Here is a 23,232-nt window from a genome sequence, read left to right on the forward strand (position 1 = left end):
TTCTATCATCAACATTCTATGCCATAGAGCACTGCTTTCTATCATCAACATTCTATGCCATAGAGCACTGCTTTCTATCATCAACATTCTATTCCATAGAGCACTGCTTTCTATCATCAACATTCTATGCCATAGAGCACTGCTTTCTATCATCACCATTCTATGCCATAGAACACTGCTTTCTATCATCAACATTCTATGCCATAGAGCACTGCTTTCAACCATCAACATTCTATGCCATAGAGCACTGCTTTCTATCATCAACATTCTATACCATAGAGCACTGCTTTCTATCATCAACATTCTATGCCATAGAGCACTGCTTTCTATCATCAACATTCTATGCCATAGAGCACTGCTTTCTATCATCAACATTCTATACCATAGAGCACTGCTTTCTATCATCAACATTCTATGCCATAGAGCACTGCTTTCTATCATCAACATTCTATACCATAGAGCACTGCTTTCTATCATCAACATTCTATGCCATAGAGCACTGCTTTCTATCATCAACATTCTATGCCATAGAGCACGGCTTTCTATCATCAACATTCTATGCCATAGAGCACGGCTTTCTATCATCAACATTCTATACCATAGAGCACTGCTTTCTATCATCAACATTCTATGCCATAGAGCACGGCTTTCTATCATCAACATTCTATACCATAGAGCACTGCTTTCTATCATCAACATTCTATGCCATAGAGCACTGCTTTCTATCATCAACATTCTATGCCATAGAGCACGGCTTTCTATCATCAACATTCTATGCCATAGAACACTGCTTTCTATCATCAACATTCTATGCCATAGAGCACTGCTTTCCATCATCACCATTCTATGCCATAGAGCACTGCTTTCTATCATCAACATTCTATGCCATAGAGCACTGCTTTCTATCATCACCATTCTATACCATAGAGCACTGCTTTCCATCATCACCATTCTATGCCATAGAGCACTGCTTTCTATCATCAACATTCTATGCCATAGAGCACTGCTTTCTACCATCAACATTCTATACCATAGAGCACTGCTTTCCATCATCAACATTCTATGCCATAGAGCACTGCTTTCTATCATCAACATTCTATACCATAGAGCACTGCTTTCCATCATCACCATTCTATGCCATAGAGCACTGCTTTCTATCATCAACATTCTATGCCATAGAGCACTGCTTTCTATCATCAACATTCTATACCATAGAGCACTGCTTTCCATCATCACCATTCTATGCCATAGAGCACTGCTTTCTATCATCAACATTCTATGCCATAGAGCACTGCTTTCTATCATCAACATTCTATACCATAGAGCACTGCTTTCCATCATCACCATTCTATGCCATAGAGCACTGCTTTCTATCATCAACATTCTATGCCATAGAGCACTGCTTTCTATCATCAACATTCTATGCCATAGAGCACTGCTTTCTATCATCAACATTCTATACCATAGAGCACTGCTTTCTATCATCAACATTCTATACCATAGAGCACTGCTTTCCACCATCAACATTCTATACCATAGAGCACTGCTTTCCATCATCAACATTCTATGCCATAGAGCACTGCTTTCTATCATCAACATTCTATACCATAGAGCACTGCTTTCCATCATCACCATTCTATGCCATAGAGCACTGCTTTCTATCATCAACATTCTATGCCATAGAACACTGCTTTCCATCATCACCATTCTATGCCATAGAGCACTGCTTTCTATCATCAACATTCTATGCCATAGAGCACTGCTTTCTATCATGAACATTCTATGCCATAGAGCACTGCTTTCTATCATCAACATTCTATGCCATAGAGCACTGCTTTCTATCATCAACATTCTATGCCATAGAGCACTGCTTTCTATCATCACCATTCTATGCCATAGAACACTGCTTTCTATCATCAACATTCTATGCCATAGAGCACTGCTTTCTATCATCAACATTCTATGCCATAGAGCACTGCTTTCTATCATCAACATTCTATGCCATAGAGCACTGCTTTCTATCATCAACATTCTATACCATAGAGCACTGCTTTCTATCATCAACATTCTATACCATAGAGCACTGCTTTCTGTCATCAACATTCTATACCATAGAGCACTGCTTTCTATCATCAACATTCTATGCCATAGAGCACTGCTTTCTATCATCAACATTCTATGCCATAGAGCACTGCTTTCTATCATCAACATTCTATACCATAGAGCACTGCTTTCTATCATCCACATTCTATGCCATAGAGCACTGCTTTCTATCATCCACATTCTATGCCATAGAGCACTGCATTCTATCATCCACATTCTATGCCATAGAGCACTGCTTTCTATCATCCACATTCTATGCCATAGAGCACTGCTTTCTATCATCCACATTCTATGCCATAGAGCACTGATTTCTATCATCAACATTCTATACCATAGAGCACTGCTTTCTATCATCAACATTCTATGCCATAGAGCACTGCTTTCTATCATCAACATTCTATACCATAGAGCACTGCTTTCTACCATCACCATTCTATACCATAGAACACTACTTTCTATCATCAACAATCTATGCCATAGAGCACTGCTTTCTATCATCAACATTCTATACCATAGAGCACTGCTTTCTATCATCCACATTCTATACCATAGAGCACTGCTTTCTATCATCAACAATCTATGCCATAGAGCACTGCTTTCTATCATCAACAATCTATGCCATAGAGCACTGCTTTCTATCATCCACATTCTATACCATAGAGCACTGCTTTCCATCATCACCATTCTATGCCATAGAGCACTGCTTTCTATCATCAACATTCTATGCCATAGAGCACTGCTTTCTATCATCAACATTCTATGCCATAGAGCACTGCTTTCTATCATCAACATTCTATACCATAGAGCACTGCTTTCTATCATCCACATTCTATACCATAGAACACTACTTTCTATCATCAACAATCTATGCCATAGAGCACTGCTTTCTATCATCAACATTCTATGCCATAGAGCACTGCTTTCTATCATCAACATTCTATGCCATAGAGCACTGCTTTCTATCATCCACATTCTATACCATAGAGCACTGCTTTCTATCATCAACATTCTGTGCCATAGAGCACTGCTTTCTATCATCAACAATCTATACCATAGAGCACTGCTTTCTATCATCAACAATCTATACCATAGAGCACTGCTTTCTATCATCCACATTCTATACCATAGAACACTACTTTCTATCATCAACAATCTATGCCATGGAAAGTACCGTAACATGAAGCCATGATGCACATACTAAATCATGAATTGTGGTTTTCCTATGCACATTTCCATCATGCCTTTATTATATCAATATCTATATATATACCTACTGTTGCTGAAGTGGTAAGCAACCTAGTAACATAGCCCTAGTTACACTACATATAAAAAATAAATCACTGCCCTTGGCTGACTTTCATCATAGTACATCGGCTTCAGCAGAACAATGATACTCACATTAAGTTCTATATATTTTTGATTAAGAGTTTTTATTTTATTGTAAATGATATGCATATAAATATATACACACAGCTTGGGTCTCCCATATCCAAAATGCTTGGGACCAGGGGTATTTTGGAATATTTGCATACCATAATGAGATATCTTGGGAATGGACCCCAATGTAAACACAGAATGCATTTATGTTTCATATACATCTTATACACAGCCTGCAGGTAATTTTATACAATATTTTTAATAAAGTTGTGCCTTAAAAAAAGTTTGTGTACATTTAACCATCAAAAATCAAAGGTTTCATTATCTCTAATAAAAGTTTGTATTTCGCAATATTCAGTTATTTCTGAATATTTGGATATGGGAGGCTCAACCTGTTATATATATATATATATATATATATATATATATGTATATATATATATATATATATATACACGCACACACACGCACACACACTGCATGATATTGCAATCTCCCACCCTCTCATGGTGGCTGCACAGTTTTTGGATGATCTCTCCTGGTTCTCACCTGTCCACCTTTAGGCTGGTACCTAATATTCTCTGTGGATCCGACCTTGGACTTAATGTTTTTCAGGTCTGGCAAGGGCTGGTTCATGACACGCATTTGTTTTAGGGTGGCCGGGGACTTGGGGGGTGTGCGGAGGATGGCCACTCTCTTATCGGAGCTCAGAATCAGAGATTTTGGTGTTCCCGGAGTGCGTGGTGTGCGGGCGTAACTTGGGGTCCCTGGTGTGCCTGGAGTTCGAGAAGCGTAGCTTGGGGGTGTTCCCGGAGTGATGGCCGTTGATCCAGGAGTGGTTGGCGTCGATGTTCCACTCTTTCCTGTCCGACTCCATATTGGCTCAGATCCTGAGTAACGAATGGGACAATGTTGTGGGTAACAATTGGACAAACGCCTACTAAACACAGAAGCAAGAGACTATGAGCCAACATTGGCAGCTACTACCCCAATAAGATAAAGACTACGGTCAGGGAGACTTTTAGAGACTCTTCTTAATAATCATTGGAATGAAACATCAACACTAATAAAGAGCCATATTACCGGTGAGGCAAAACAGGCGCCTGTCTAGGGCCCCAGATTATCAATGCAGAACTGGTGACTAGCAGAGGTGCCTTGTGTACTCGCAGGCACTGTGATCCTGACTCCCTTCCGCTAAGGTTTAGTGATGTTACAGGGAGGTACGGAGCCATTTGGGGTTACAGCAGGTAGGTAGCTGACATAGTGCCCCTGTTAAATGTTACTAACGAGTGTCAGCAGTTCTATCCGCTAACAACAGGCAAGTGTGGGTAATGTTGTGTACATAACGGGGAGCTGCTGTAGCTAGCATATAAAAATCACAGAGTGAATTCACACACAGATTATTCCTAGGCTAGAACCATCCAGGTTACAACAAGTTTTATCAATATCAAAGTGTTCTTTTTGCCACCATACTTGTGACGGCACAATGAAGGGCTGCTGGAATCAGGATTGTCGAGCACCTGGAGCGACCTATGGACATTCTGGGAGGCTCTACTGCAGTGACCCGAGCACCCTAAGGACGCCCCGGGCAGCAGGTGCAGTTTCAGGCAACCTGTAAGCCAAATGCTGTTTCCACGTTGGGAGCTACGGAGCCACCCCCTGCGTTCTGGTAATGGGCCCCTAGTAACGGCTCTGGTAATGGCCCCTAGTAACGGCTCTGGTAATGGGCACTAGAATAGAAATGCTTGTAGCTCCTCAACCACTGAGTACTTGGTCATTAAATCGCCCTTGTGCTAATAGTACCCAGGAGGCCAGCAGTGTATTGACAGTATATTATTTTTATTCTGTTCTTCTCACAACAAACAAATCCTATACACTGTTAACACATAGGGGAAGATTAATCACAGGTGTTACCACTAACAACCAATCAGATTCCAGCTTTCATTTATCTAGTACATTGTTTACAATGATAGCCAGAATCTAATTGGTTGCAATGGGGCAACACCTTCACTTGTCCTCTTTGGAAGGTTTGATAACACCCCCCCCCCCCCCCACATTCCTGTTTGTGTCAGTACATACAATCTCCAGGGAACATACTTGTGGTGCGTCTCACTGAGGAAGACACCGAAGAGCTGACGGAAAAGGAGAGGTCTTCCTTGTCTAGAGGGATGATTTTCCTGGTGGGGTGGATGGATGAAGGTCTAGGCAGGGATGAGCGCTTCTCCGGGCTCTTGATCACTTGGCCCACACCGTCCTAGACAAGATACATGACATGAAGGAGGTGCAAAACTACATCATTTACAATTTGACATCTGAAATGAAACAACACATAAAAGCCAAAACATTACATCTGATTATCTATCTATCTGATTATCTATCTATCGCTCTATCTATCTATCTATCTCATATCTATCTAATATCTGTCTATATCTATCTCATATCTATCTATCTATCTATCTATCTATCTATCTATCTATCTATCTATCTATCTATCTCATATCTATGTCATATCAATCTATCTATCTATCTCATATCTATCTATCTATCTATCTATCTATCTATCTATCTACCTCATATCTATCTATCTATGTCATATCTATATATCTATCTATCAATCTATCTATCTCATACCTATCTATCTATCTCATATCTATCTATCTATCTACCTATCTCATGTCTATCTAATGCTGCCCATCCACTAGGCCATTAAACCTAGCGATTGAGCGATAACGACCATCGTTATCGCTCAATCGCTTGGTAATTTCCCGCAAATCGGGTAGTTTAATGTTAAAAACGACCAGCGATGCGCGTGCCCGCAGGTCGTTTTTGCAATCTGTCATCACCAGTACATGCTGGTTAACCTGACGATCACGTCAGGTTCAGCATGTACAGGGATGATGGATGTGCTTATACTGAACGACTGAACGTTCAGCGTGGGCACATCACAGACGTAGAAACTACTGCACGATTAAGATGTTGTAATCGTGCTGTCGCTTCTATGTCGTTTAGTGGATGGGCAGCATAACTATCTCATATCTATCTATCTATGTCTCATATCTATCTATCTATCTATCTATCTATCTCATATCTATCTATCTCATATCTATCTATCTATCTATCTATCTCATATCTATCTATCTATCTATCTATCTCATATCTTTCTATCTATCTCATATCTATCTATCTATCTATCTATCTATCTCATATTTATCTATCAATCTATCAATCTCATACCTATCTATCTCATGTCTATCTATCTATCTCATATCTATATATCTAATATCTGTATATCTATCTATCTATCTATCTATCTATCTATCTATCTATCTATCTATCTATCTATCTATCTATCTAACTCATATAATCTATGTCAAAACTATCTCATATCTATGTCTCATATCTACCTATCTATCTCATATCTATCTATCTATCTATCTATCTATCTATCTATCTATCTCATATCTATCTATCTATCTCATATATATCTATCTCATATCTATCTATCTATCTATCTATCTATCTATCTATCTATCTATCTATCTATCTATCTATCTCATATCTTTCTATCTATCTCATATATATCTATCTATCTCTCTCATATCTTTCTATCTATCTCATATCTATCTATCTATCTATCTATCTCATATCTATCTATCTATCTCATATCTATCTATCTCATATCTATCTCATATCTTTCTATCTATCTCATATCTATCTATCTCATATCTATCTATCTATCTATCTATCTCATATCTAACTATCTATCTCATATCTATCTCATATCTTTCTATCTATCTCATATCTAACTATCTATCTCATATCTATCTCATATCTTTCTATCTATCTCATATCTAACTATCTATCTCATATCTTTCTATCTATCTCATATCTATCTATCTATCTCATATATATCTATCTCAAAACTATATCATATATATCTGTCTATCTGTCTATCTATCAATCTATTCTATCTATCTCATATCTATCTATCTATCTATCTATCTATCTATCTATCTATCTGTCTATCTATCTAACTCATATATATCTATCTCATATCTATCTATCTATCTATCTATCTATCTATCTATCTATCTATCTATCTATCTATCTAATGTATATCTAACTATCTCATATCTAGAGGGAGGGTTAGGGTTAGAGGGAGAATTGGGTTAATGAATACTTACCTTGGGACGATCAGGATTGTCATCCTTGTCGGGCTGCCGCTGTCGAGATTTGAACCGCCGGTCGTAAACAACGGGTGGCATATTCCCGAGACCATTTACTAATATATATATATATATATATATATATATATATATATATACACAGTATATATATATATATATATATATATATATTTTTTTTTTTTTTTCTCAATTAGCTTGGTCTTTCTGTTCCTGTGTGATCCCGACAATGTCAAAATCAATCTTGCTGGAATTATGGGTATAGGTCCCTTCACCTTAAAACTTAAGCACAGTGCCTCTACTCACCGTAACTCTGTCCCTTGACTGCCGAAGAGCACTTGGAGTCTGTTGGGAGTCCCCCCCTGGTGGCACCAACACAAGGAAAATAGGAAAAGAAAGACTTGTAATGTTACAGACACCAGGTTTCACCGGCAGGGAATCGCCAGACAGGAGATCACCCTTCTTACATGTCATATACAAACTATCAATCTTAGGAGGTTCATGCTTATGCCATGTGCACTGCAGGCTGCTAATCATTTATGTTCAAGAGTCAATGGGAATTCTCAGCATTTACTGATAAAACACTGATAATGTATTACTATGGTTAGTGCATGCTACCTGACCTCCGACACTGCACCAAACCTTATAGAACCCATAGAACATATTAAGATTCTTGATGCTATTATCTAACTCGTGTGAGCTCCGCGTGCTCGTCACGCAGCTACTAATACGCCGCTTCTCAGATTAGAATAATAACTCCTGTATTGAAGGAAAGCTCACCGGTGAGAATAACCACTTCATTACTTGAGAAAAATATTCTGATCATCAATGAATCTGAAGTATACATCTTGGAATGGGATTAGAATTAGGTAATAAACTTCTTCAAAACTGACAACAGGACTCCAGTGTAGCCTTGAAATGGAGGTGGTCTGTATGGGAAATGCTGGGGGATCAGCAGCCTTCATGTGATTACGTGTCCACCTGTGATGTCACAATGCTGACGACAGTATGTAGCTCACGTAACAGATCAGACTAGTAATGTGTGACTTACAGTAAGGAAGCTGAGCTCCTGCACATAAACTATTACTAATATTGCTACAGTGATGTGAATTCCTGCACCAAGTACACAATTAGCAGCAATGACACGTAGAATGAGTGTAATTAGCCAACTGGTCCCTTTCCTAAATAGCTTATGTGTACAGTACTAAACCTATAGTGCACATTGTGCTTCATTGACAACGGAATGGCGCAGTGTATATTGGTATGTTTCAGCCCTGCTGTGCCTGTGATTAAACCTACACTCTAGTATTGGTGTAGGTCAATTATGACTGGTAGATGGCGTACTGAAATGCATATATTAAATTTACATCTGATGCCACCCCTTTGCCACAAGCAAACACTTTCAGTATGTATTTGTAGAATCCGTAGGGGGAAAATGTAGAAAACCTTCTATATCAGGGATGGGGAACCTCAGGCCCGGGGGCCGTATAAGGCCCCAGGAATCATTTGGTCTGGCCCTTGGAGCTTTTTTCTGCTAGCCTCATCTGGCTAGCACTGCCTAGAATGGCACCCTGCAAACAGAATCTATGCAGCAGTGTCGCCTGGAGCGTCCTTTGGACGCTTCAGACGGTCATACTGCTGCCCTTACAGTTCCCTGAAACATCTTCAGGATGCTCCGGGTATTGCTGTAATCACCTGCAATTGTGGCCCCACCTATATGTGACATCACACGGAGGGGGCGTAGCCTGCACCAGGCCTGCCAGTAATATCATATATATCAAAATTGCCCTCGGCAGAAAAGAGGTTCCCCACCCCTGTTCTAAAGAGACAAAAAGCAGAAGTTACCCATAGCAACTAACCAGCTTCTAAAGCTAGGTACACACTAGGCCGACCGGCCGACCCATCTAATGATTGGTAAATGTATACACACAACCATGTCCATAACTCTTATGAGTTCTAGGGCTAGTCCCCGCCGGTACACATCATGCACATGGCTCTCCTAGCGTGAGAGAATTCAGAATATCATTTGCACTCTTCAGGGTTGTCTGAGAGATGACGACCCTAGGTGGCAGCACTGAGCAACAGTCAAAATAGCTCAGGTCAGGAATACAGGACCCCTGCAGTTCCGCAAGTAAATCAGAGGGGGCATAGTTTAAAATCACATAGCGCCTGCAGTCCCCCTTTATCACTATTACAATTGTAAAGATGTTGTATGGCGAGAAATGTTCCATTTAGTCACGTGAATGTGTAATCTGTGACTGTACGCGGCTCTGGGAATGCACACGGGCATGACGTGATCAGCTTTCTACTTAAATTACAACTGCAGGGACCTTCCAGGCCGAATACGAAAAATACTCAGTTTTTGCTATTTAAACCTCGCTCACAACAGATTGCAAAACTCTTCCAATCAGCTCCTTCCTTTCCGCTCGTGTCATATCGGCACAAGTGCCTTATTAGTTGTTCACATTTGTGCTGTGCCTGCGGCAACAAATGCTGCTGAGCACCCTCATCTGGCTACTGTGATGCCAATACATCTGCGCAAATAAAAAGGTGCGCAGGGCCTGATTCAGCAAGGATCGCAGTTGCTTACACGCACGCAAGCGGCCGATTGTTGCGTACTGCGCATGCGTATCCATCGCAGTGCGTGTGCGCGAACCGGCCGCTGCAATTGGGACTGCGATCGCAGAGGATACGCAGACCCATGGCACAGTGATTGACGGGAAGTGCCGTTCGTGGGTGGTGACGGAGGGGGGATGGTCGGGCCGAGCGCAGGCGTGCCAGTGCATTGGGACGGCGTTGCATGGGCGTGCATAAATTATCCACTGCGATACCAGACGCCTCCTGAGGCCTCTTAGCGTGCGCTAAAGTTAGCAATTCCTGAGTGAGGTCTGACCTGCCTTAACTGTGCGTATGAGTCCGATGTTACTCGATGTTACCGATTGTTTCCCTATGTTGGCCAAGTATACAGATGTGAGTTAGGGGAAGTGGCCGTCCTTAGGTCAGGCTGCGATTACAATGCGAATGCAAACATTTACATATCACCGCTGATATTAGCAACTACGTTGAGTGCCTATAAGCAGAATAGCGATCCGTGCTGAATCAGGCCTCAGTCATGATGTCGGCATTCAGCATGTCGACATTGTTAAAATGTTGTCTGCAAAACATTAACATTGCCTTAATAATCAACATTTAAATGTCGGCATTTATTGGAGGCTAAGGGTGACACTAGAGTTGGGATTGCCGTTAGGGTTAGAGACTGAATTAGGCTAAAATTACCATGTTGACCTGCTAACACTGCCGACATAATATCCGCATAGACATGACGAAAGACGACATGGTCAATGTGGACATTATGAACATGTTGGGATGTTAAATTACGACATTACTATCATGTCAACATTCTCATGTCAACACGTTTAAATTCGACATTGTGACCATCGAATATATATACGATAACACTTGTGAGTATACCATCTCATATAACCAGTAGCAAATACAGCTACTCTATGTCAATCTTGGTGTTAGCACTGCCTGGCAAATGACCCTGATTATGTTTTCATAGGGAGGACACTCAGGGCAGAGATCTCCAACTACAGACACCCTGCTGCTCTGCCCAATAATCCTCTTACTGCGACTGTCACAGCAGTTTCTGCAAACACGTGATTTAGTACAAGATGGAGTAATAGCCTGAAAATTATTACTATAACATAATACACTACCTGCCTCACTCACTAATACCCCATTTACACCAGAACAAAAACGGTCTACCCGGGTCTCAGCTCAGTGTAAAAGGGTCCCTGAAAAAAACCCCGGGTCAAGTGACCCAGCAATCCATCCCAGGTAGCTACCAGGGTCGGACCCAGGATGGACCTAGGTAATGGTGCAGTGTAAACTGCACAACCCGGGTTATCTGACCTGGGTCATGCCTAAAATGAGCTGATTGGTGGTTGTGGAGCAGTCACCTCCCACTTTTTATGACCTCACAAGTTTAGCAGGGCAGACCTGAGTTCAGTGTGAATGGGGCTGACCTGAGAATAACCCAGATCGATGGTGCTGTGTAAACGGTGTCTGACCTGGGTTGGAACCATGAGCCGTATTCATTTTGAGCCGAGCCGCGATACTTTTCCGCCTCCCGGACTTTCCACCTACTTCGCCTGTTTTGCAGGCTGAAAAGTATCGCGCGCGTGCCCGCGTATCCCCGTATTCAATTTTAAGGTACGCGAAAACGGGACCCGGCGAAACATAAACAAGCGGAAAGTCATTTCAGATTTGGGGAAATCAGCCTGACACCCCCCAAAAGATGCTCTGACATGGGGGTTAGCTATGGTACCCCCCGATTTGGCTTGCTAAAGGTATTTGTTGTTTTTAAACGGGCTCAATAGCTGCTAAATAGCGTTTTTGTATAAGTGGTGAAGAATAGTATTCTGGAGGTTTTTTTGCAAAAAATAACTTATCCCAGCAAATTTGGGGTACTTGAAAATGGGGGTCAGCATATTTTAAAGTTGCTAAAGTTAAGTTTAAAAAATCGTGAAAAATCCACCTGCCGCAAGCACCTGCAATGAAAAAAAACACCTGGGGCATACTTGGGGACCCCCCTGGAGTGTAGTTCGCTAGTTTTTAACTTTGTCCCCCCAATTATTTTTTTTTGCCCCAAATTTAAAGTGATTTTTGGGGTGTTCTTAAGTGTTTTTTTTTATTTTGTGACACAGATTACCTTTGGGGGACTGTCTTAAGAGAGCATGGGGGTTCCCGCAAGGTTGCACCCCAAAACTCCAATTCTGCACTTTTTTCCGCCTGCTATTCATAGGCGAAACTTTTTCGCCTATTACATTGCATTGACTTTCCGCCTAGGCGGAATGTCTTTCAAATTGAATACGGCGATACTTTTCCGCCTGGCGAAATGACGTCATCAGCTAAACTTTTTCGCCGATTCCGGCTTTTCGCTCCAAATTGAATACGGGCCCATGTCTGAAAACCCAGGTCGGACCGAAGGTTTTTGGTGGAAAAACGGTATATCTGAACTCCCCAACCCCTCTCCACTGCCCAATTCGGACTTTCATGTTATGGCCACAAAATGACACACTGATAGTTCGCTATCGCTAAAGTTGCCTATTCATAATATCTGGCTACTCAGCACGAATGGACCATTTGACCATGCACATACTTATGCATAGCCAAATCCGAAGATCTGACAGTTTGGTGACTGAACGGCTACAACATAAATGGCTAATGATAGATGATATGGCCGAATGTGTTCATCGTCCAAAGGACTATTATCAGTCAACTCTGTCGACATCTGAATGATCCCGTTCAGACGTTGGTTACTACCAGTGGTCTTCCAGAGTTTGTCTATACACGTTGCAAAATTGTGATCAATTCAATCCAAAATGACCCCAATTTGCTAGCCGATTGGGTCATTTTGGATTTAATTTATGACAATTTGTGTGGGCTCCTTGTGTCACCTCTGGTTGCTTCGTTATAATTGCATCTAGAAAAGTGATTACAAAGTAATGAGGATGATGGGTAATGGGGCCAGGTTACTACAGTAGCATTTTCATGTTTCTATGGCTACCAGATTGCATCCCAAAACTATCAAGCAGCATCAATTGGGATTGTAACTTTCTACATTATGTACATCTCAGTAAGAAGCTTTTGATTTGTTTCCAAAGTTTTAAATCAGGAGCTAAGAAGAGGAATAGTCTACTGTACACCAGTTGATATATTTCCAGGTTGTACTCACTACTCCACTAGCTAGTGTTACACACCAATAGTTACCGTTTAGCACAAGTCTAGGATCCATAGGTTGCCTAGTCTTGGTCTACATACTTTAGACTATTACAAGCCTTTTCACTTAGCAAACAATAAGCATATTAACATGTTGCGGCCACATAAACATGCATGTACAAGCTGATTGTTAATTGCTGAAGACAAAAAAAAAAGAGTTTCGATTTCCTGACCTCTGCAGTCACCAAGGCAACAGTTACAGTTGATGCAGTTAATGTATGAGACGGAGGCAAATCAATGGAAATGTGTACCATGGTTTCAATCGATCAATGGAGTTTCCACCAGACCAGAACAGAGACATGGATATACAAACTTCTAAGAAAGCACTAAGTCACTATGCCAAGATACAATCAATGCACGCTTATGGCTCTCGCAAGCGAATGTGATCATGAGTTCTGCAAAGAAATGAACAAGAATCCATAAATCAACAAACAAATAGAAAAATAAACAAGAAGCAAACACAAAAGTAAAATAAAATGCAAGGCTTTGACATGGGAGAGTCGTTATCACGGAAGTCTGGAAAACTCTCCGATGGGAAAGCAAAAATAAAAGGAAGAATAGAGAAGAAATCTGCCAGGATGAAATCTGAGAGCAAATCAACAATGGAAACCAACCAAAATAATGTTTGCCAGCCACATTTGCAAAAAAGATAAATAAAAACTGAACAGAGCAGTCACCTGCCGGCTTCCTCCTCATGCAGGTCTGGTGGGCCGGTCTAGACTGCTTGACCGCAGGTTTTAAAATAACTTTTCTGGAGGGAGAGTGGACCTGAACGTCTGTTTTTTTAGCAAGTTCAGCTTTCTTAAGAACCGCTATAGATAGGGAAAACAAGAAGAAGAAAAAAGAGAGGAAGAGAGAGAGAAAGTACATGGTCAGGGGAGTGAAAACATATCATTAAACTGCTTGGCATACTTCATACGGAGGACCAGAATTTAGGTGCCCTGGTTGTGCCACCAAGCTGTACTTGGATATAAATGCTGAATAATTGATGGACCTTTTTTCCTTCTCACTTCATCTCTGGAGGTTGCGCTAGGCTCTTTTTTAGTCATTTTTCTTTCCGGAGTGGAAGTACGACCTCGGCCGGGTTTGAAAGGCTTTTCTTTTCTATGTCTTTCAACGGGAGCCCTCTGTACCTCACGTTCTACCTTCTCCTCCTTGGGAATGGGTTCTATTGCTTCAGTCATGATGCTCCTGTCATCGTCTGTACACGTAAAGAGAATTAGGAGAGCAGCAGAGACATGAGTTTTTTTGGAGAAGGCACCCTGCAGCTTTTTAAAAAGACCCTGACACCTAAGAATAAGGGTCGGACTCTCAAACATCAGTAGCCAGCAAATACTTAGGGTCTTATTTATCAACAAGTTTTATCATACACATAGAGTGATAAAACTCACTGCGTATTAGTGTTCATTCTAGCACCATGCATCTGTCATAATCTGTGCAGTTCCTCTTTCCTGCCTGGGGTGTCACTGTCTGCTCTGGTGCTTCTAGCACACTCTGGTCTGCAAGTCAGCAGTTTGTTGCAATAGCTGAGTGTGCTAGAAGCACCAGAGCAGAGTGACATCCCAGGAAGGAAAGAGGAACTGGGCAGGTTGTGACAGGTACAGGGTGCTAGAATAAACACTACGTATGATAATGGTGCTCCAGCCAATCAGCTCCCATCTGTCATCTGTGTGAAAAATGACAGTTGAAAGCTGATTGGCTGGAGCATAATTTTTCATATGCAACAAGTTATATCACTCGTTGCGTATGATAAAACTCGTTGATAAATAGGCCCCTTAATACTTAGAACACTGATATTGTGTGTCACATGGATTCTGAATAACCTGCCATACTTAAAAATGTATAATGAAACCGCCATGTAACAACTATCAATTGGAATAAGGGGGTGATTCAATTACTGTAGAGCACAGGTTCTCAAACTCGGTCCTCAGGACCCCAAACAGTGCATGTTTTACAGGTCTCCTCACAGAATAAGTGAAATAATTAGCTCCACCTGTGGATTTTTTAAAATGTGTCAGTGTGTAATGAATACACCTGTGCTTCTGCTGGGTGACCTGCAAAACGTGACCTGTGTGGGGTCCTGAGGACCGAGTTTGAGAACCACTGCTGTAGAGGTTCGTAGGAACCTGAAGCCATGTTCAGCTATGCACACACAATAGAAGGTTATCATGGCCGTAACACCCTGCTCGTTTCTGTGTGCACCCCACAGAGGAGTTTGTATGTTAGAGATGTAAAATTAAAATGCTTGTGCAACTTTTAATCCCTGCTTCTTCGGGTAACTATGGGGGAGAAGTGTCAAGACTCCTAAGGAGTGGAGACGTGGACATGTGGAGAAGTTGCCCATAGCAACCAATTATATTCTAGTAAGCGTTTATCATGTACAGTTTATAAAATAGGTAGAAGCTGATTGGTTGCTATGGGAAACTTCTTTGCTTGTCTATGTCTCCACCCTTTAGGAAGCTTGATACGTCTCCCCTTACTGTATGTTTATATTTTATTTATGCTAAATCTGCAGAGTTGATGTATGTTTTATGCATGCTACCACTAAATTTTTTGAGAAATTTTTGATATTTTTTTTTTCTTAAAATTGATATGTCCCTTTCCCGTAGCACATTAATAATTATGTAGCTGTCATCATCTCAGATAGAAAATTGTTTAGAATATATACAATTACATTAGTTCTGATTGTTCTCTTTGAGCAGATGTGATTCCATATAAATGGGGAATTAAGTACAGATTTTGGATCTACACCTGGGCTTTGCACTATTTGGAAAGGATTCTTAGATGGGAATAAAGCAAAAAAAAAAGCAAGTAACTGGACAAACCATGATGCACTGCAAGGGGTGCACATATATTTAATGTTTTTGAATGCAGGGTAAATACTGGCTGCTTTTGCATACAGCCCACAAATATTGTGCTCCTTTATTTTTGCACTGCAATTTAGAATTGAGTTTGGACACATGGCCGTTTCCCCATACGTCCATAACTGCCAATCAGCCAGCCGGAAATGCCGAATAGCAGCCATTGATGATCACTGATCTGTTGGGGGAGTCGGGAAAATTCTTCATGTTAAAAATCCCCAAATTGCTGATCACAATCAGATTTTGGTAGGGATTGATAAATCAGGGAAATCGGGGAATTGCGACAATCCGTTGCTGATGTATGGGGCCTATTACTCTCTGTACATTTTATATTTGTCCCACCTGCAGAGCACCATGATTTTGCCAAGGTGCACAGTAATGGCCACATACAACAGTGACCAATTGTCGCAATCCCACGATCCCCACTCGCCGAAGTCGGGGCATCGGTGAAATCCAACATGTTGGATTTCCCTGATTTCCCCATCCCGACCAAAACATGATCGGGCCTGGCAAATCTGGGATTTTTAAAATGAAGAATTTCCCTGGTTCCTTGACGGATTGGCGATCACCAATGGCCGCCTATCGCTGTTTCCGGTCGGATCAGGAAATCTGGCAAACAACCATCTGATGTATGGGCGCTTCTTCTTGCTCTTTTTTGCTTTAATCCCTCCTCATAGTCAGGCTCATTGTGTCTAGACCTTGGTACATTGTCTTTCATATATCAGTTTTAAAGGATTACAGATGGTCTCTAATCTAAGCACAAACGCATCTCAACAAACAAGTTTATGTCAAACTGGACTTTGAAGGGCACACAAACTAACTCAGTTGCAATATACAGAAGAGCATGCGTGACCATAAAGTACCTTTCATGGAGTATAACCTGGAATGCTGGTTATATCTCTAGCTAGTGCTTGCAATTCGGTAAAATACTATAAATCCCTTAGTAGATAACTATATCGCTACAAAAATAGTATGACATTTTCAAAGTCCATATGTATCTTAAGATACAATAGGAGGCATTTATATACAACATGTAAAACTGTTAAATTAGCAAAATCAGTTTATAAAAGGTTTGCACCAAGTAACAAACCATGAAAAAATGTAGGTGAAGTTAAAACGAGAATATTATGGAAGTGGCCATATAGCATATCAGTAAGCTACGTACTACTCACATCAATGAGGCACTCGAAGAGAAACAAAATGTGACCCACCTTGTGTATCCACCCAGATGCTGTCTGTATCCAACACTGAGTCATCAATGGTGGTTTCATCTTTGTAATCATCCTGTGTCTCTGTCTTGTAATCTGTTTCTTCTATTTCTGGAGAAGCTGGCATACAAGGTGACCCTTCTCTTGGTTCTTCATTGGACTCTTCTTCAATTACCTCTTCTTCATCGTCTTCTTCAACTTCTTCTGTTGAAGGCTTCTCTTCTGATTCAATCGGTTCAGATGTTGCAAATCGGACATTTTGAGGAACAGGTTCGCCCTCATCTATGGTCATTTGTACCACCTGAATGAAATCATCTTCAACTGTGACTACAGACTCAATAATTCCGGTGGCTTCTTCCATGTATTCTGCAGTTGGTTCTTTGACAGGTTCTTCAGCTTCAATCTGCTGTGGTGTTTCTTGTGTTACGTCTTCACTACATTCCCCTATTGCTTCTACCTCATGCTCCTCTTTATCAGACTCCTCAGCCATAGGCTGAGATATCTTCTGCTCCATTTCCTCCATCACTATAGCCTCAACTGTTTTTTCATCTTGAAGTTCACTCACATTTTCAATTTGCACCTCCCCTGGCTCTTTTTCCTTCATGTCCTGTGTTTGAGTAACAGCAGCATCTGTCTGCTCATGTGTGATCTGAGAAGTAATTTCTTCAGCCTCCGGTTTCTGGATATCGACAGGGGATACTTCCATGGACCCTTGCTGTGATGGCTCTTGAGCCTGCTCTGGCTCTCCACTTGACTCATAGGATTCTTCTTTGTCAACTGCTTCTTGATGGACTAAGTCAGGCTTTACACCCTTTTCTTTCAAATCCATTTCAGAGAGCTTGGAGCCGTCCTTCAAGAGGGCAGCATCTTCATCAGAATCGACTTTGACCACACTTGAATCAGAAGCCTGGGTGTCCTGAGCTCCATTGTCTGTTCCTTTTTGAGATTCCTTTTGTATCTGTGTCTCATCTTTTGCGGTCTCATTAACCTTTTGATGATCAAGTGTTTCCTCAGTAGATAACTCAGCAAGTTCAGATGTCACTGTCGTGGTTATATCTGGAGCAGAAACTGGGGATTCTGTATTTTCTTCAGGTTTTGTTGGGAGTGCTTCTTTGGCATCTTGTACAGATATATTATAGTCTTCATCGCTGCATTTTTCATCTCTCTTCTCTGAGAGAGGAGTTTCTTTTGTATCTTCCAAACCAGGTTCCTCCATTTGTGGTTTCTGCTCTGTGGTTACGAGAGTTTCCCTTAAATCAACATGTTCCTCAACTTTCTCTATAACAATGTCAAGCTTACTCTCACTAAGTTTTTTCTCCACCTCTGACTCCCAACCCATAACCACAGAATCACTTTCGGATCCCTGTCTTTCTTTTTCAAGTTTCTCAGCTGCTGCAAGTTTTACCTCAATAATGGATGGGTCTACAGCAAGACCTTCATAAAGGGCAGACATTCCACCACTTAGACTTTCACTATCTTGTACAGGGGATGGTAAAGGGACAGTGTACTTATTGAAAACACAATAGCCCAATTCTTCTTGCTGGCTATCTGTCTTTACAAGAAGGCTGCTACCTTCACTCATAGACGGATGCTGGCTCACACTACTTTCGTCAATGATTATTTCGGAGGTTGAAGACTTTCTTCTAGCAGCATCAGAATCTGCACTCCCAGAATCTAATCTGGCTCGTGATCCAGTTAAATCTAACATTTCCGGCAAGTCAGGTGCCATAATTGTACCATTTTTGTAGTACTCCTTAGTTTGGTACTGAGACTCACATAATGGCTCTAACTCAAACCTTTCTTTCCCACTGTCTTTCTCTGGTTCAATGTTGTCCTCCTCTTCTTCCTGTTCTACTTCTTCTGGGAATGAAGGAGCTTTTTCTAGAGCTGGGGTGGTGGCTGGTAAGTCAGGCTCATCTCCTTCATCCAAACTTCCACTTGTGTTAGACAGAATATCAGTTGCTAGAGGAGAAAGATCATGGGCACGGGCATAACTGAATCCTAGTGCTATAGAGTCAAGACAAGACATCGGGAGATTTATGGACATACTTCTCTGCTCAATGGCAGATCTACCCCCAAGTCCTAGACTACGGCTTAAGGTCAGATCATCTTTGTTTTTACTAAGGAACTCAGATCTGTCCGTGTAGATATTTGGATCGATCGTAAACAGACGATCCCCTGAAGCCACACTGGAGTGAACTCTTCCCGAGGTCAGCATGCTATACCCTACTTCGGGAACAGAGACACTGACCTTTTCTTTAGCAACTGGTACTAAGTCATCATCCTCTTCATCTTCCTCTCTTTTGACTGTATGTGTGGTGGAGCAGGCCTCGTGTGAGGGTTCTTTGACATCAGTCAGCTCATAGTAGTCACTACTTTTTTGAACATTGCTTTCTGATGCTTCCTCCTTCAAGGCAGATGTTTCAAAATACGTTGACATTCCGGACTTGTCTTCATCCAGTTGAGTTTTATGATCATCTAAGTCTTTGATATCAGCCTTAGGTTCTGGTAAAACTTTATCTACAGGAGATTCAGGTACAATGTCTTTTCTATCATGTATTTCAAATGTGACTTTGCTACTTGCAAGTGATGCCTCTGGTTTGTCAGTATCAGAGTTCTCATTCAGGTGGCCGGTAGTCTTTTCACTAGCGATGCCATCATTGGCGTACTCTTCACTGACAAAGTCTTTGAGTTGCTCTGATTTGTCACCAGGTTTGCTAGTTTCGTCTTCCTTCAACAGAGTGTCAGTTTCATGCAATGTGTGTGGTACATCAGACCTGGAATGTTCATCACCGTTACCCTCAGCGTGCTTACCAGAATCTTTATCAGCCAGTTCGCTTAATGCCACCAAACTTGGGGGCTCGGCGTCTTGTTTCTTAGCACTCAGCACGTCAATGGTTTCCACCTCTGGCTGCACCAGTTGGCTCTGGTAGGCATCACCTCTACTATCTTTGGAAATATCAGAGACAACTGTCTTGGCTGCACTTGTAACATCTTTGTCGAATGGATCTGTAACAGGTAATGAGGTATGTGAAGAAAGTTCATCTTTGGCAGCCTGCCCTTTATCGGAAAGTGGTACAGGACTTTCACTTTGACTTGAAGGGAAACTAGAGAACAGGCTTGCTTGAGCTGTTGAGAGGTTGCCTTTGTTTTCAACATCGGCCTTGCAAAAGTCTGCCTGTTCAGCTTCAGGAGACGTCGGAGTGCACGGCTCGACAGAAAACGAGTAAACATGCGGAGGCTCAAAAGTTGTATCGGCGCTAGGCATCTGCAGCGCTGATGGTAATTTCTCATCTCCCTTCTCCGATTTCTTCACATCCCGCTCAGAAGCATGCAATGTCAGGGTATCTTGCTCTGATCCCTCCCCGGTCTTACTTTTGTTTGATGGAGTATCTTCAAAAGTGTCTACGGCTTCCACGGAGAAAGGGAGAGAATCCAACTGTCCTTGTGACCCCATCTTCGAGGCTGAAAGTAAATCTAAAGCAGTTTGATTTTTTTGTTCATAACATATTGACCACTATTATTACAGATGCCATACAGTAAATGGAATCATTGCCATTGAATGCAGCAAAGCATAAATGACCACAACGTATGCAGAACGGCATAACATGTAATATAAAAGCAGGATACCAAAACATTGTAACCTGATTATTGTTACTAGATATGATATTACATATATTAGTGTATGCTTGTTTTAATGTATTATTGACAAAGGAGATTTCTCTTGATGTTGAAAATCCTCAATTATTGCAATATAAAAAAGTAACTCTGCACAACGGGGGATTTTAATCAGTGGGAAGTTAAGTTTTGATCTTAAACACTTTATGACAAGCCTTAAACATATAGTAGTGCACCTTGCAGATTGCACTTTGGTAGGGTCCCCCCCCCATTACTTAAAAAGATGAAAGGGGACAATGATTGTGTTTAAAAATGACCAACCTGCTGGTACTGGAATAAGGAAGTGAATGTATTACCTAATTGGACAGGAGCCATGGCCATCCAATCAGGTACAGCATTTACCATACGCGCTTCTCGGCCTTTTGGCTAAGACCAGGTGTAGATGACTATGTATACTCTGGAGCTTAGCCTTTTTCTGGGGCAAACATCATTTTTTGTACTCCCGAACAAAAGCTTGGGGCCTATTTATTTATTTATCGCACTTTTATGCACCTTTTCACCACACATTTTAAAATTTTTGGTGTGTGTGTTTCACGTTTGTGGAGGTACGGGCTAGATCCTTATGGGCCGCCATCTCAAGGTACCGGACGACAACCAAAGAATCCATTCCCAGAGAGATCTTCAGCCAACCCTGGGGAGAAAGGGGAGACCCTAAGCCTTGCGGCGGATGGGAGCCCGAAGACCCTTGTGCCCTAAGGGGCCTTTTGGAGGCGGAGATTTCAAGGGTTTCCCCCTAGCTTCGCCGAAGCCCCCAGGACAGTTGTTGCCCTGCACTGAGTAATTGGAGCACGCACTCACCAACGGGGTAAAAAAACAAAAACAAAAATTGACTGTACACCGTTCTAATGCCTTAATGTAAAGGACAGGGTTAGTCATCTGCTCTTTTATCCACTAAATGTGAAAATGTAGGGACTCAGGGCTTGATTCAGACCCAGTTGCAAGCGCTGAGCGCTCGCAACCGGGTCGATGGTGGCCCACTGGGCATGCGCACGACGGAGCCGGCTCCATCGTGCGCATGCGCGAGACCCGGATAGCGATGGGCGCTCCGTCGCTCGCACCAAAGGGGGCGAGCTGTCGATGGTGAGTGACAGCTCGCCCCCTTTGGTAGGCGGGCTGGGGGCGTGGCCGGCCAAACGGAGGCGTTCCCATGAGAACGCCTACCGTTTGGGGGCGGCCCCACTGACATCACAAGTGATGTCAGTGGAGAGCTTCCGGCTCAATTTGAGTCAAAAGCTCTCTGGGGTTTGCGGCCACAAGACCCTACCACAAGGGTCTCGTCGCAAGCCCGAGGCCGCTCCAGAACAAAAATAGCCCGGCCCTGATTCAGAGCGAGCGCTCTGTCAGAGTGTCCGGCTCTGAATCAGGCCCTCTATTCTGTGAATCCACACTGAAGCATGTGTATTTGTGGGAAAGCAGGGATAATCAGAGAAGGGGATTGCCTCAAAAAAAAGTCCTTTGAGCATGACCTTATTACTCCTCAAAATAATTTAAAATAATATATGTTTACTATGGCTCTTCCCATAAAGCATAATGGGAAAAGGATTTTATTTTATTTGTTGTTGAGTTATAGCAATTAGTGCAAATACTTATAACTCTGTTATTATTAACCAGGTTACACTGCATTAGTAAAACACATTGCAAACTGCATATAGACATTATCAACATAACACATATCATGTAACTTGCTGCGCAGGGAGACGCTTCGAACCATAACAAATTTGGTAGCAGGTGATGCTGCTATGTGCTTAAACATAAAGGGTAATCTCGCCCATCTGAAAGGGTCACTGATCAGCAGCTAATTCATCTCTAGACAACTGTCCTCCGCTCCTTGTACAATTTACAGCACTGTCTGCTCGCAGGTGCAGGCAATCGCCGTCGGCCAGGCCATGAAGTCGGTTGTGAAGAGATGACTGATATAACTCCCATTAACAGAATCCATAAATAAACAAAACTCACCAACTTCACATTAAAGTCTGTTGTCTAATATACTGTATACTGCATTTGAAATAGATGTGCCTTTCGTCGGTGCTTAAATTT

The 23,232-nt window shown here is 41.8% G+C and overlaps 1 protein-coding gene across 4 annotated transcripts in view; it reads right to left on the bottom strand.

Annotated features, from left to right (window-relative positions):
• MAP2 (microtubule associated protein 2) overlaps positions 1–23,232 on the bottom strand; it is a 284,389-nt gene that overhangs the window by 20,241 nt on the left and 240,916 nt on the right. Inside the window, exons 7-12 of one of the 4 annotated variants that reach the window (XM_088474117.1) lie at positions 17,521–20,982; positions 14,443–14,649; positions 14,126–14,260; positions 7,971–8,026; positions 5,578–5,734; positions 4,030–4,370 (exon numbers count right to left, since the gene is read on the bottom strand). In XM_088474117.1, the coding sequence (XP_088330243.1) occupies positions 4,030–4,370; positions 5,578–5,734; positions 7,971–8,026; positions 14,126–14,260; positions 14,443–14,649; positions 17,521–20,982 (4,358 nt within the window). Of the gene's footprint in view, positions 1–4,029; positions 4,371–5,577; positions 5,735–7,970; positions 8,027–14,125; positions 14,261–14,442; positions 14,650–17,520; positions 20,995–23,232 lie in introns of all 4 variants that reach the window. The other 3 variants (XM_088474116.1, XM_088474118.1, XM_088474119.1) reach the window with 3 other exon arrangements.

Source organism: Taudactylus pleione, unplaced genomic scaffold (genome assembly GCF_031769625.1).
Source record: "Taudactylus pleione unplaced genomic scaffold, aTauple2 ptg000147l, whole genome shotgun sequence".
Classification (NCBI taxonomy): domain Eukaryota; kingdom Metazoa; phylum Chordata; class Amphibia; order Anura; family Myobatrachidae; genus Taudactylus; species Taudactylus pleione.